At 37.3% G+C, this 13,882-nt stretch overlaps 1 protein-coding gene across 1 annotated transcript in view; it reads left to right on the plus strand.

Annotated features, from left to right (window-relative positions):
- Positions 1–13,882, plus strand: part of MGAT4A (alpha-1,3-mannosyl-glycoprotein 4-beta-N-acetylglucosaminyltransferase A) — a 72,203-nt gene that overhangs the window by 32,998 nt on the left and 25,323 nt on the right. Inside the window, exons 5-7 of the mRNA XM_009947622.2 lie at positions 11,991–12,037; positions 12,629–12,742; positions 13,357–13,432. Coding sequence (XP_009945924.1) covers positions 11,991–12,037; positions 12,629–12,742; positions 13,357–13,432 — 237 coding nt within the window. The remainder of the gene's footprint in view (positions 1–11,990; positions 12,038–12,628; positions 12,743–13,356; positions 13,433–13,882) is intronic.

Consider the following 13,882-nt stretch of genomic DNA (forward strand, 5'->3'; position numbering starts at 1 on the left):
CTTCATGCTACTGCTTATTCTCTGATTAAATGGGTCCTGCAGTTTGAGATGTTAGGCACAGATAGTTACTGATTTTATTTTCTGGGCAGTGTGGATATTGTAAGTCCATTTTCATGGATTAGTTCAAACAGTGTTCAGTTGCACAGTCTGGTCAGTTTGGCTCTGATTTAGTGGAAATCAAATTTAGGAATATGATAGAGTGCTTTCAGAAATAATTCTGTTGGGTGCTGGGAATTGCATGTACTTATTTTGGTCTGTGTGTTTTTTCTCAGAAGTCTGACTTGGAGAGTGGGAAAACTATATGTAATGTTTGAACTTCATCCATCTAACCACATAGTGCTCTACTGAAACAGTTTTATGAGTCCCACAAGTGAAAATTTGAATCCTCTAGTTACAACTGAAAACAGTTTTAATCCTGGGAGCCAGTGTCCATTCAGGGGTGAACCAGTGGAAAAATAGATAGGCATTTTAATACTTCTAGTTCTGTTATCAGCACATTTGAAAGCTTTCTTTGAAAAGTTTATAAACTCTTTACCTGTACCTGAGAACTGATTCTTCTGGTTCTCTAATGTTAATTGCTCTGTTCTCTTTTTCTTGACAGTCAGTCAAAAACTATCTGTCTGGATAGATACTGCTTTTCTGCAGAAAATGCTCTTAAAACATCCATTGGTTGAGAGTATCAAGAGAACAGAATTCATTCTGAATTATTGGAACACTGGGTTTTTCTTCACTGTATTAGTTGGAGTAATTTTACTGCCTTTTAGCGTGGCTTCTTTTCAAGGTTTAAAACTGAAGATTCATTTTGTTTTGCTTAAGGAGGTCTGAGCTGTGAAGACTGTGTATTGTCATTGAATTCTCTCTTCTACAAAACTTCGGAGTGAAGTGTCCCCAACAGCATGAGTTTCTCTTGACACCTTAGACAAGCCATGTTGCTATACCTGAGTTTTCCATAGCTAAATAACTTCCTTCCTTTGAGGTGGTGTGAAATTCTTTTTCATCTCGGGAATGCTTCTACAAAAGTGACCGTGAAGGAACTGAACTTTTTAACGTGGGAGCTATTGCTTCTGTGCCCAAGCAGAACTCTGTGGTTTGCTCCTTTGCTCCGGGGTGGGCTACTGTTATCCTCTGTATCTTATCTCTGTATGTGTCTCTCTGAGAGCAGCACTATGTGCTTACTCACATACCTGCTGTGGGTGCTGCAAGCCACGAACGTCTGGGAAAATTTGAAGAATGTAAGTTTAAGTTCTTGTCATGTTACAACCATTCCTTAGATTTGCATTTCTTTTTCTTTACTCCATCCAATTTTATGTCTTCCCTGCTTTACTGTTTCTTTGACCATGTTTTATATTTTCTTAAGTTCAATATCGTACAGTTTGTTTTGTAATTGCTAAAGGGAACTTTTTCAGTGATTAATATGGTACAGTAAATACTTCATCCTGAACTATGCTGTGATTTTTCTGAGTTATGCTGTATATTTCAGCTTCCTTCTGCAAGATGAAAAGTGTAGGTTTATTAAGCATTTTCTCTGGCTATTTTAAGGAAGGCCTACTCCCCTGGTGGAATTCTGTTTTTCCTTAAACAAAAGGAAGGGCTTTAGGTTTTAAAATAGCTTTATTTGTGGGGTTTCGTAGCCTAAAATGCTTTAGGCTATTGCTATCATTGGCATGTGTGCATTAATGAAGGCTTATTTTTAAATAACACTAGAACTTTGACCAACTATGCTTGTGTTTAAAAATGATGACGAAAGTTTCTGAAAAAAGGTATGGCCTCTGCTCAACATCTGTGTGGCTTAAGTACCGCAAGAAATGGTCATAGTGTGAGGTTAGGTAATTTTGCTAATAGGCTTAAAATTACTATCTGTTCTTTGTCTATAGCTTGCACCAACAAAAAACCTACAAGACTTTACAAAAATGTTTTTCTGAGAATTATATGAAAAATGGTATTTTAAAAGGATTTTAGTGTTTTCTCGCTGACTTTATTTGAGAAATCAAATTGACAGTGTTTAAGAAGCACTGCTGGGAGTCATGGACTGTAATCTCTTTGTGCTAAGCACCCTAAAAAATTAATACTTTATTATTCTTTTAATGCTGATATTTTTTTTAGCAGTTCAATCTCACTCCTTTCTTGTAAGTTTTACTTTTTTGCTAGAAAACAAGTCGAAAATTAAGGCTAATGGCCTTCTGTAAACAGCATGAACAGTGTAAACAGATGAACTAGTAAATATAGAGGCATTATGGTTGCTAAATAGAGATCTGCATATTAATTTGCTGTATGGATATTTCTCAGTAATGCAATTATACACCAGTAAATTTCCATACTGGAAGTTCAAGGAATTCTAAAATATCTCAGCTGATGTGTTATCTAATCACCAGTTTAAATAATTACTAAATTGCTTGACAGTAAACTGTACAGTTGTCCCAGTAACTGACATATGTCTGTGTTCTCAAATTTGTTAAAATAACTTTATTGCAGAATAATTTGCAGGTATTCATTAGGATGACTAATAAATAGGCATGATTCATTATACCTCTATACTTTAAAATCTTTGTATTCTCCTTCACTATCTAGCTAGGTCATAGGCTTATCAGATGATTTGAAACAAGCAATTCAAATCTCATAAACCTGCTCCACATGAGAACTTGCTTTCAGAATAAACTATAGGCTCTGTGTTTAAGAAGCTATGAACTCCAGATTAAAGTTGTTGTCTAGTATTTTTATTTAATAGGGTTTGTAATTAACATGGGAAACATGGTTTTGAAGTACTTTACATCATCATAGTGGAACAACAAATCTATATGTATACACACACTACTGAGTATGAGAAATTAAAAACTTTTCTGGTATCTAAGAAATGTTTTGGGTAGTTTGTTGTTGATTTTTTTTTTTTTCCTGCGGGGAGATCTCATTTACCATGAAGAAAATGCATCTTAGACTTGTTCTAAATATATCACAACTTACTGTCAGTCCACTTCATTAATCAGTGACTGCACTTAGCACAGTCTTTTGTACAAACAGTAATCAGTGTATATTGGAAAGACCTTGATTTGACCAAAAATATCAGAAAGATAAATCATTCCGGTAAGAATCAGAAGACACTACAGGTATGCAAAAGCATTTTGCTAATTCTGTACACTACTGATTACATCTGGCTAGGCAATAATTGACCAGCCGTTTGTTCTTGGAGCACTAGGCCATATGTTACACTTTCTTGAATATTGGTTATTCAAATTTTATTCTTTCATGTGTATACAATTCACTTAAGATAGAAAAACTTGCATATCTTATCTTTTACTGTCACCGTGTCATCTCTTTATGTGAACAGTGGCTGCTAAATTTAAATATGTTGATCTTCAGTAGTGTTTTCTCTGCTCCTTTTGTGGAGAATCTTCTTTTTTTTCTTTATTATTTCTTTGGAAAAGTTTCTGCAGTGGTTGGGTCAGTGTGACACAAGCACCCAGCAAGGTACCATCCGGTGCTCTGGCACGAGCAAAGCCTCAGCAAATTAAACACTGAGTGAGTGCACACACTGGGTCAAACCTTGCTGAACCTGTTTTGGAGCACAATGTGGAAAACTTCTCCAGCATAATAAACAAGCCTGTATTTTCACCTCTTCTTGCCCTGGGCCTGAATTATAGATCTCTTTGATCAGCAGATCTCTTGATAGAAAACAAAGGAGTATTTTGTGTCTCTTGCTCTCAACCCAGATTATTAGTATCATCCTGACTACAGAGATGTTCCATACTTTCTGCTAATTGTTTAAAATTTGAGAGCCGCCAATTCCTGGAGCTGCCCTGGAGAATGTATTCCTAGTCCTGAAAAGATCTAACTGCACATCTGGAGCTGGAGAAAGACCAGTAGATCTTAGCATATACTTACATACGTATATCTGTTTTATTTTTATGTGTGTGTGTGTATATATATATATACACACACTTTTTTTTGATCAAAGCTAGACAAGCTGTTGAGCCAAATGACATGTTATATCTTCACCGGGTAATTTTAAAGGCCTACTCAAAACTGATTATGAACATAGCTACTAGATATACTGCCAAGGGTGGCTTGGCCTACAGTGAGAATTTGAGATATGTAAGCTGCTGTTGCAATTCCTGCTTTTTTGGCACCTGAGCTTTGGTACCCAAAGAGTATGGACTGCTGATACTGGGCATCATTATAGGATTTTACACTCCTCTCTTCATGGCAGTGACTAGCAAAGTTTTTATGTGGGATTAAACCAGTGATAAGAATCTTACTTAGATCTAAGAAAAGATCCTTGACAGGATTTGAAAACTTCCATGCACCTGAGACAAAATTAGTATCTCAGCATCAAGACAAAATTCATGATTGTGCTTTTTGCAAGCCCTAGACTTGAATGGCTGAAATGCTTCTCTGTGTATAAGATACCTTCTGAGATGTAGCTGGGCCTTAGTAACTATTTGATGATTCTGGTAAGGGGACATCACTGACAGTAGATAGTTGTTTCTGATCTGTCTGGTAATGTCTAGTGTATTTGCGAGATGGAAAATAACAGTAATAACCTTATTTCAGAGGCGTTGTAGCAGATTACTTCATACCTGGATGGCTGACTGAAGCGACACTTTTGAGTTTTGGACAACACTATAAAATTTTGCTACTGTGGTCTGCCTTGGGCTAAAGATAATGAGGATAAATTCCTTCTGTCCAAGTAAAGAACGCATATCATAGATGGGTGCTTTTGACTGTGCACAGCAACTACCTATCTTCTGGAAAACAAACCATCTAGACCTTTTAAACGATTTACAGGCTTACCCAAGGACGAGAAAAAGTTTCCTCAGGTTGCCAGGCCACATATGCTGCTTTCTTTCAGACTCTACAAATCAGGCTTCATCTGTAATATGCACAAAACTAGTAGAAGGCTGTATGACACTTACATAACTTGCATCCGAATGTCCTGTTTTGAATTGTCCCTTGGTATTTTTTGTTCTGGATGGCCTTCTTAAAAGCTAAACTTGTTCTCTGATGTGGTGGCGTGGTTGACAGCACAATCCATATATGGACAGGTGCCCTCACGATCAGGGAGCATACAGGGTGCAAGGGTAGGGAGAAAGGAGGATGGAGTGGTACAGGAATACACTTGTATTCCTGCTATTGCTGCTGAAGGCTTTGCATTGTGAAACCCTCTCCTGAACTGAATTAGGTTAACCACAGAAACGACTGGGGAGAGAAAGATACTTCATAGCTGTGAGGTAGAGTGGGGACTTTCAGTAAGGGAGGATGAAGTCATTAGCTCATGTAGGACACAGAGGCTACATTTGGCTTATGTTACATTATGACAATGTTCTGCATCCCTGTTTTTTGCTTTGCATCTTGTTCTTGTGTTTCCTGTATTAAACTTGAACTTGCTGCTTTAGATCTGAAAGCAGATACCATATTCCTGAAAATAATTTTTTTCGCTGCATTTGTTGAGCTCTAACAGATATTACCTTTTCCCACAGGCTTTATTTATATCTATACACTATTGCAACCACTGGAAACCACTGCTGCACTTTTATTCCTTAGGGCTTTTTCTTTACTGCATAAATATCCAAAAATAGGTCCAAATGCCACTTTAGTGTCTGCTTTTTCCTACATAAATTTTAATGCCTTGTATATAGATAATTATATTCATACGTACTTTTTCCATTTCAAGGCAAATATACATGTGCTTTGCATTTTCTGGAGGCTGTTCAATTTTGCATTGTTTGTTGTTATTTAAAATACACTGTGAAATTATTCCACCCCTATTCTACAGGGATGATGAAGAATTAAATAAAGTTGTAGAAATTGGTAAGCAGTGAAATGACCATGCTTTGCAGATTAGCATGGTTGTTTCTTGGGGATTGTGTTCTGGTTTTTGAAATATGTTCTTGAGTAAGTTGAGACTGACTTCTAGTAGATTTCATTTAAGAATTAAGATCTGGATAAGCTAACAGCCTAGATAAAACATGCATTTTTTTAAGAATGTACTGTAAAGTTGATCTCTGAATTTCTTCCCTCTTTCTGTGTGGCTTCTCTTCTTGAATTTGTAGTATTTTGATATTCTGCATCTTAATTTCCTTTCCTAGTGGCTTATGAAAAAAAAAAGCTTTGGAATTTTAGAGCTGTCTTTGCTTCTATTTGCACTTCTCTTCTTAAAACTGACTCTTTTTGACAACTGAAATAGAAATTTGATCCAGACAGAGGTTTGGTCTATTAAGGCATGATCTGAGATTCAGAGAATCACTGAGATTGGAAGGGACTTCTAGAAGATCACCCAGTCCCACCCTCCTGCTCAAAGCAGAATTATCTGCTGAAAACTTGTACATTTGCCAGAGCATTTCAATATGCATCTTGAAAATTAAAGCTTTAAAAAAAGCTGAGGTAGCAAGTCAAACTTCCAGAACAAGAAAATGCTACGATTACATCGCTTGTGCACTGTATCATGGCATTTTTTTCACCCCATTTGGAGAACCTAATGTGAAAATGAAGTTCTTTCGTTAGCCAGGTGCCAGTGTTGACACATAGTTGTGTGGTCTGATGCAAAGTGTTTGTGTGCTTGCTCTGCCTGTGTGGCAGCCTGCATCCAGCCCTGTTTGAACTCACAATTTTACTTGTTTAGATTTTATGTATGTGGATTAGAACTGATTCTCAGTTTGAGATGGTGATGCAGGTGCTATGTAGGTGCTGCTAAATGAAATTAAGAGGCAAAGTCTTAAAGACAATATTTTTCACTTATTACATAGCTAAATTGTGGACCTTGTTGCTACTGGTTGTGAAATATGAGTGAGTAAATGGGTTCTGAAATGAATTGGGCAAATTCACAAAGACCAGATCCAAGAGGAGCTATTGAATCTAATGGTATGGGTATCAGTCAGGCCTGAGTTATAAACTGTTGATTACAAAGAACTGGTGGGTATGTGAAGGGAAGGAAGATTCATTCTGTACAAACGCTGTTTATTGCACTCTGCACTACACTGGTATGGCTCCACCTTGAGCACTGTGTGCAGTTTTGGGGGCCTCAATATAAGAAGGACATCAAACTGTTAGAGTGTGTCCAGAGGAGGGCGACCAATACGGTGAATGAGGAATGGATGAGGTTGCTTGGTTTGTTCATCTTGGAGAAGGCTGAGGGTTGACCTCATTGCAGTCTACAGCTTCTTCCAGGGGGCAGCAGAGGGGGAGGTGCTGATCTCCTGTCTCTGGTGGCCAGTGATAGAATGCAAGGAAATGGAATGAAGCTGTGTAAGGGGAAGTTCAGACTGGACATTAGGAAAAGGCTCATCACTGAGAGGGTGGTCGGTCACTGGAACAGGCCCCCCAGGGAAGTGGTCCCGGCACCAAGCCTGTCGGAACTCAAGGAGCATCTGAACAACACTCTTAGTCATATCATTTAGTTTCAGGCAGTCCTGTGAGGAGCAGGGAGTTGGACTTGATGATCCTTATGGGTACCTTCCAACCTGAGATATTGTATGATTGAATCTTTTTTTTTTTTTCCCTATGCGTCTACTACTGGCTAAGACAGTAAATAGACCTTTGGTCTAAAGTGTTAGGTTTTTCCTTACATTTGAAGAAACAGTCCACCTTCTCTCATTTTTAAAGCTGTGAAGTAGGTCAGATTTAACAGTATGAAAGGGTTGATTCTTAAAACTAGGAATCTTAGGTTTTGTCTGACAGTTGGCTCGCTGTTAATCAGAACTTTCTAACCTCTTGTTTTGTCTGCTAGCTAATACATTCTACTACTTCTCTGTGCACACGCTTACTCATAAAAATCAATAAAAAAGATTGGAAAGTTCATTGCTGCTCTGGTTCTTTGTCTTTTACGAATAACAATGTTTGTTCAGACAAACCTTAGAATAATTGCAAATTTGAAATATAGCCTCACCTAAACTAGAGAAGGTACTTTAGACAATTGTAGGGCAGCATCTTACAAAACCTGAGGAAATTAAAAAACTTATTTCACTGAGTCTGAAACTTAAATTTGTTCCACAATGGACTCCAAGTTTTCTTTTAGAGGGATTCATCAAAGCACTCTGTGTCTCATGGAAAATTGCTGATGCAAGGAGTTAAGCCTTAGATGTTGCCGTGTTCATGGGCCTATGAAACTCCGTAGGTCTCATGAGCTAAAATCTTCTTTTCTTGCTGAAAGTTTAGATAGGCTCAGGGGGATACTGGTGAGGTACCTTGAAGAGGAGTCTACCAAGGAATGTTAAATACACAAAATCACATGTGTCTTGGGAAGTAGCCTGAACTGAAGGCAGTTGGAGCGTGGATGGTAGCAAGAGGGAGTGTTGTGTATGCTTGTCCAGTTCTTATTCCTTGATACATATCTGTTCATGGCTGCCACTGCTGGAAGCAAGATGCTGAGCTGGATCAATCTTTGGTTTGTTCTGGTATGAATGAAAAAAGGGGGATGTCTTGCTCTGAGTGTTCTTGCTTTCTCTCTGAGATCAGTGATTTCATATGACTGGGAAGAAAGAACAAGTGGAAAGATTTGGACTGCTGATATTGAAATAACCATCCGTACTTATGCCTTTCATCAGTTCCCAGAGATCCATCTAACAGGACAAACTTGTTTGTAAGGCTTACTGTGATTCCTTGATAAGGTGCATCTTTGTGGCTGGCGCTGTTAACTCTTTGGTTGTGACCTGTCACCATTTTGCATTTAATTGCTTTAAAGAGATTAGTTCTTAAAATGTTCAGTTTTGCCTCTTTTCTTGGGCCCAAACTCCTAGGGTTTATTTAATCTTCAACCTTAAAGAGTTTTACTGAGGAAAAATTCTGCTTTTGCTACTGCCTTCTAATTTGGCAGACAAAAACGTTCGTAGCTGTAGTCTTACAAGTTGTGCTGCTTTGGTTGGGATCACTGGTGACATTTCCTTTCAATAGTTGCAAGCAGCACTTGTACCATGAAACAGAATTTAAGTTCATTATAGCTGCTCCAAAGTCAACCTAGTATCTACCAGAGGATCTTCACTGGAAGCCTAAAGAATTATTACCCTTTTTCTTTCATAGGTGACTTCCTTTTGACTGATCTGGATTTGTCTTGTCCTGCTTAAGATTCTTGGAGAAGACAAGGGTATTACTCCTTTGTCTTACATACAGTTCATAATTATTTTCGGCAGTCTCGTATCCTGCAGATTGATAAAGAGGACCTTAGGTCTTATTTTGTCAAGGCAGTAAACACTTTCCTTCTCAAAAATGGGGAATAGACTTTGGTCAATAATAGATTATTCCCCACCCCCACCCCATCACTTTTCAGTTACTAGCTGAATTTATTGATGCTGCTTGGAAGATCCTTAGAGGAGTTATCTGGCTAGTCCAGATTTCCTTCCATTGCTACCCTGCAAAGTCCTCTGTATAGTTAACTCTTCTCTTGGGTATAGTAACAGCTTGGTCAAATTTATTGCATATTCTCATGTTTATTTCATGAGGTTGTGTGAAGTAACTTAGAAGTGCCACCTTTCTGGGACATGTTCACAGCTGAAGGGTGTTGGCAAAGGTACCACTTAGTGTTAGGCTGGGTAATGAGAGGAGTTGGTTGCCTATGGAAGTTCTGATGTGGAAAGATGAAAGTCAGCCTTCTATCCTGAGGGCAAGAGTTTGGTGTTGAAATCCAGGTTCTGAATATCACATGCTGCTGGTAGATACGAATACAACTCCTTATTAAGAAATAATGGCAGGATATCAAGTTTTTAATGCATTTGGTCATGTGAAAAATGGCATCAACTCTTAATCACAATGTTCTTTTTCAATCTGAAAGCAGCATCTCCTTTTGCAGTATGCTGATGCAGTCAGTGATTGTTGATTCAGAAGGAAGGTTTCCTACTAAACCAGCAGTGGGGTTTGCCTTCTCTCGTGTTCAGTGCAGCTAGACAAGACCATCTTGGCTTTGTGTGACAGCAGCACAGATTACAGTACGAGGTTGGAAGACTACAGGCTACATCACTTTAACGTGAAGCTATTGTGATTGCAGCTCTGACTGGGAAACTGCCAACCTTTTGCATGAAGGACACACAAAAAAATAAGGGGAAGTAGGGAAAAGCCCTCTTATTCCAGACTTCCTTTTTTTTCTGATTGTCATGTGTTCTGTGTAAGTGTGTAAGGTTTTAAAAGCACTAGCAAGGCTTCATGGTGTATCTACAAAATAGGTCAAAACTATGTTCGCACTAAGGCACAAGCTTGGGACCAAATATATGCTTCCAGTTGGGGTGAAGTTCAGCATTTATTTTAATCTCTGGAATACTGTATAGGAACTAGCTGTCTTCTGCTCTGTGTGTGTGTGTGTATATATCACCTGCATTTTTCTATGCAATTGCAGTATGGACTGTTTAACAAATATTTGAGTTATTAATGCCAGACTGTGTAATTGAAGTTTAGCACCACTGGAAATTCAGATTGTCTTTTTCGTATGCTGACTAAACAACAATTTCTCTATTTTTAATGTTTTAAAAGGTTTAAAAAATAAAAGAAAGAAATGCTTCCATTAAAGATGGATATACTGAAGTTATTTTTAGATAGTCGCTAGGTCACTGGTTTGCAACTGTACACACAGCAGAAAAGTTATGTCTTAAACTCCATTCCAGTAATAAACTGTGCGTGAACGATCCATATGTATATTTAAAGACTTAGTGATATATCAAGGTCCATGTGGACTTGTGAGTCTTCTTGTGTGGAACTCACTGCAAGATGAGTTTTAAATTGTGAACACCTTATCCGCTTATTAGAACTTCTGTCCAGCACTAGGTATAGCACTTATGAAGAATATACATATGAAAAATAAGTGACAAATGCTTTCTGCTCACATGTTCTTTTAGTATTTAGAACCTGCTTTTGGAAGGAACCTGCTGCTGTCCATTTTTTGGAAAAGCATGCATCACTGGCATTATGTTGGCTTTTATAAAAATAAATCTTTAAAAATAGAAATGGTAATTTTTAAGATCAAAGGGTAAGCACCTTTATCAAACAAGATTAATGGTTCTATAGAGATGCTTGGGAGGGATTTATTCTCTCTGCATATAATCCTTTAATGATAACCCGCATTACAAATTCATCAGAAAAAGTATGAACTGTTCCTTTGTTTCCAGCATTTCAAAGGCATCTCTTTCTCCAGAATCCTCATGAGCCACCAGAATCTGGGCTGATTTATAGACTGTAAATTTTCTTTTGAAAACTGATAAATAGTATGTCAAATTATTAGATTAGTAAGTATAACAAAGTTAAGGGTTTTCAGTCACATTTATGAGTTCAGACTCCCTTTTCCTGGAATGCATGCGTACAACCAAATTAATAGGTTGAATAACTGGCTGGTTCTGGCAAGTTAGATGATCTAGACTTTTCCAGAATGTCAGGATTTGTATTTTAACCAACAAGGAATTTTTAGAATCTGCACATCTCAAAGAACCATCAGGTTTCTGTTCCCATCAGGTGACTGATGGGATTGATAGTCCCTCGAGTTTAGTCTCTGATGGAAAAAAATAACTGTAGTCAGGAAAACTGCATGTTTGTTGCTGTCTGTGATTGGGGCATCCATGCTTTAAATGCAAAGTTTAGGAGATATATTTTTGAAAGAAGAGTGTGTGTTTAATGCCTTGGTTTTCAGCAAGCTTTCCTTGGTAGTATTTTCATACATTTTATTATTATATAACAATAATACGAAGTTCTTCCTACACAAACACTCAGTGATCATTTTGTTATTAGGAGTATGAGAGGCTGCAAGAAAATACCAACGGCTGGATTAGAACTGTCTGTTAAGTGCAGATTTGAGGCAAATATTATTCCCCTCTGTTTACAAAAAGAAAAAATAGTTTCTTCTCCCATTAGATGTAAGACATAGTTACATGTGTGGTCTGTTCCTGTATTACTCAAATATCTTAGACGCTGAAGTGGATTTTTAAGTACAGCTACCTCCAATGTTTATTTTACTGTGTTCTTTCAAAATGTAGCTCCAAAACTGTTAATTATTCTTTTTTTTCCTGTTTGTTTTTTTTTTTTTCCAGACTGATCTTGATTATGTTAACGGTGTTGTTGCAAGCCTGGAAAAAGAGTAAGTTGTAGTTTTAAAGGGGGATGTTTTAGCTTATTGTTGGGTTTGCATCTTGTTTTTTCCTAAATCAGGCTGTGATAGGTAATAAAAAGTATTCTGGAAATATGAGGTAATGCATTTTTTGTTTCTTGGGGGTTTGGACTTTCAAAGAAAAAAGTAATAGATGACAAATTAAGGGTCAGTGATTCAGTCAGTTAAATTGTAAAACAATAAATGGGATTAAATTATTTGGTGCAACATAAACAGATGGGATTTTTTTTTTAACGTGAATGGAAATTTGTGACATCTGTGTTAGGGCCTTGTATTCCATATGTTCAAAGAAAACTATAGAAAAAAAATCACTAGATATGGAAAAATGAAAGGCAAAAGAAATGTTTAGAATCTAGTTAGAATTCTGATTATTGGGCAAGAGTCTGTACTGCACTTAAGCAGCTAAGGAAGGCAGGTTTTTTTATATATTACTTTTATTTTACATGCCTTGTTTGAATAAGTCATTGTTGTAATGAGACATAACTGTACCAACAGAAAGCAAGCAGGACGTCTACAGAACTCAGAATCTCTTATGTGACTTCAGGGTGTTTCTATTGACAGGTTTTCTACAGAGATCAATTCTGGCTTGGTGGAAGTCATAGCCCCTCCTGCAACTTACTATCCTGACTTGACCAACTTGAAAGAGACATTTGGAGACTCAAAAGAGAGAGTGAGGTTAGTTTATTCTCCCAGATCTTTTCCCATCTCCTCTCACACCCACACTTTTGTTGTTTGTGAAATGGCAAGTGGGATGTGAATTCTTGAAATGTTTTCCTACTGTAATTCTTGAAAGTGTGGGGATGCTAAAAGTGCTGTGTGAATCAGTCTCATTCCTATATGCATGCTGTTCTGTGCATGATCAGAGCCTAATGCTATGCTTGGTTGATTTAGTGTTAAATTTGGGAGGAGAACTGAGACTTGATACATTAATTTTTTTTCCTCTGTGTAGACATTTTCGTTTACTGTTTTTCTTCCTGAAATACAGTGTAAACCTCAGTAATTCCTGCCGAATTACCATTTAAAATGCACATGTGTTTTTAGGGAAATGTGAGGTAGTTTTCACAAAATCGGATTCAAATTAAGCCAGTTTTATGTCTGTATTAAAGCATAAGGTGAACGCTTTGTTCCTTTTTTCAGACAGAGGATTTCCTGAGGGAACAATGCCAAGAGCAGCTGTCTTAACATTTCAGTAATATGCGTCATTCTCCATAGTGAGATTTACTTTGCATTGCCAGTGTGTATTGAAATAACTTTTTTTCATAATTCTGAAGCTTTTAATTTAATTTCAGATGGAGAACAAAACAAAACTTGGATTATTGTTTTCTTATGATGTATGCCCAGAAAAAGGGGGTTTATTACATTCAGGTAAATTTCTCTTTTTTTGTTTTGAGACAAGTTTTCAAATGAGTCTCCAGAAATTATGCTGTTGGACACATCAGAAGGACCTACACAGAACAGAGATAGCTTGATTCCATAGTTGGAGGACATTTAAGTATGGAGGTTATGATATATGAGGAAGTAATTTGTGGAGGACACTGTCTCTGAAGCAGAAAGTAATTTGTCCTATGTGGCTTATTTTAAGATGCTTAGTAAAAAAAGTGAAGGAATGCAGACAGCTTAACCACTGTGTCTTCCTTGTCCCCCAGATGAGTTACTGTTGAGTCACCTAGGTAAAAAACACCAGCATAGTTTAAAGTGGGAATTAAGTTAAAATCCATTCTTACTTTCTTTTCAAGGCTGGTGCAGCGTCACTTTAATATGACTCTTGTGTATAATACATTTTCAATGTGTCTAGCAACACGTTGAAAGAGATTT

This window comes from Leptosomus discolor, chromosome 1 (genome assembly GCF_034619465.1).
Source record: "Leptosomus discolor isolate bLepDis1 chromosome 1, bLepDis1.hap2, whole genome shotgun sequence".
NCBI classification, from domain to species: Eukaryota; Metazoa; Chordata; class Aves; order Leptosomiformes; family Leptosomidae; genus Leptosomus; species Leptosomus discolor.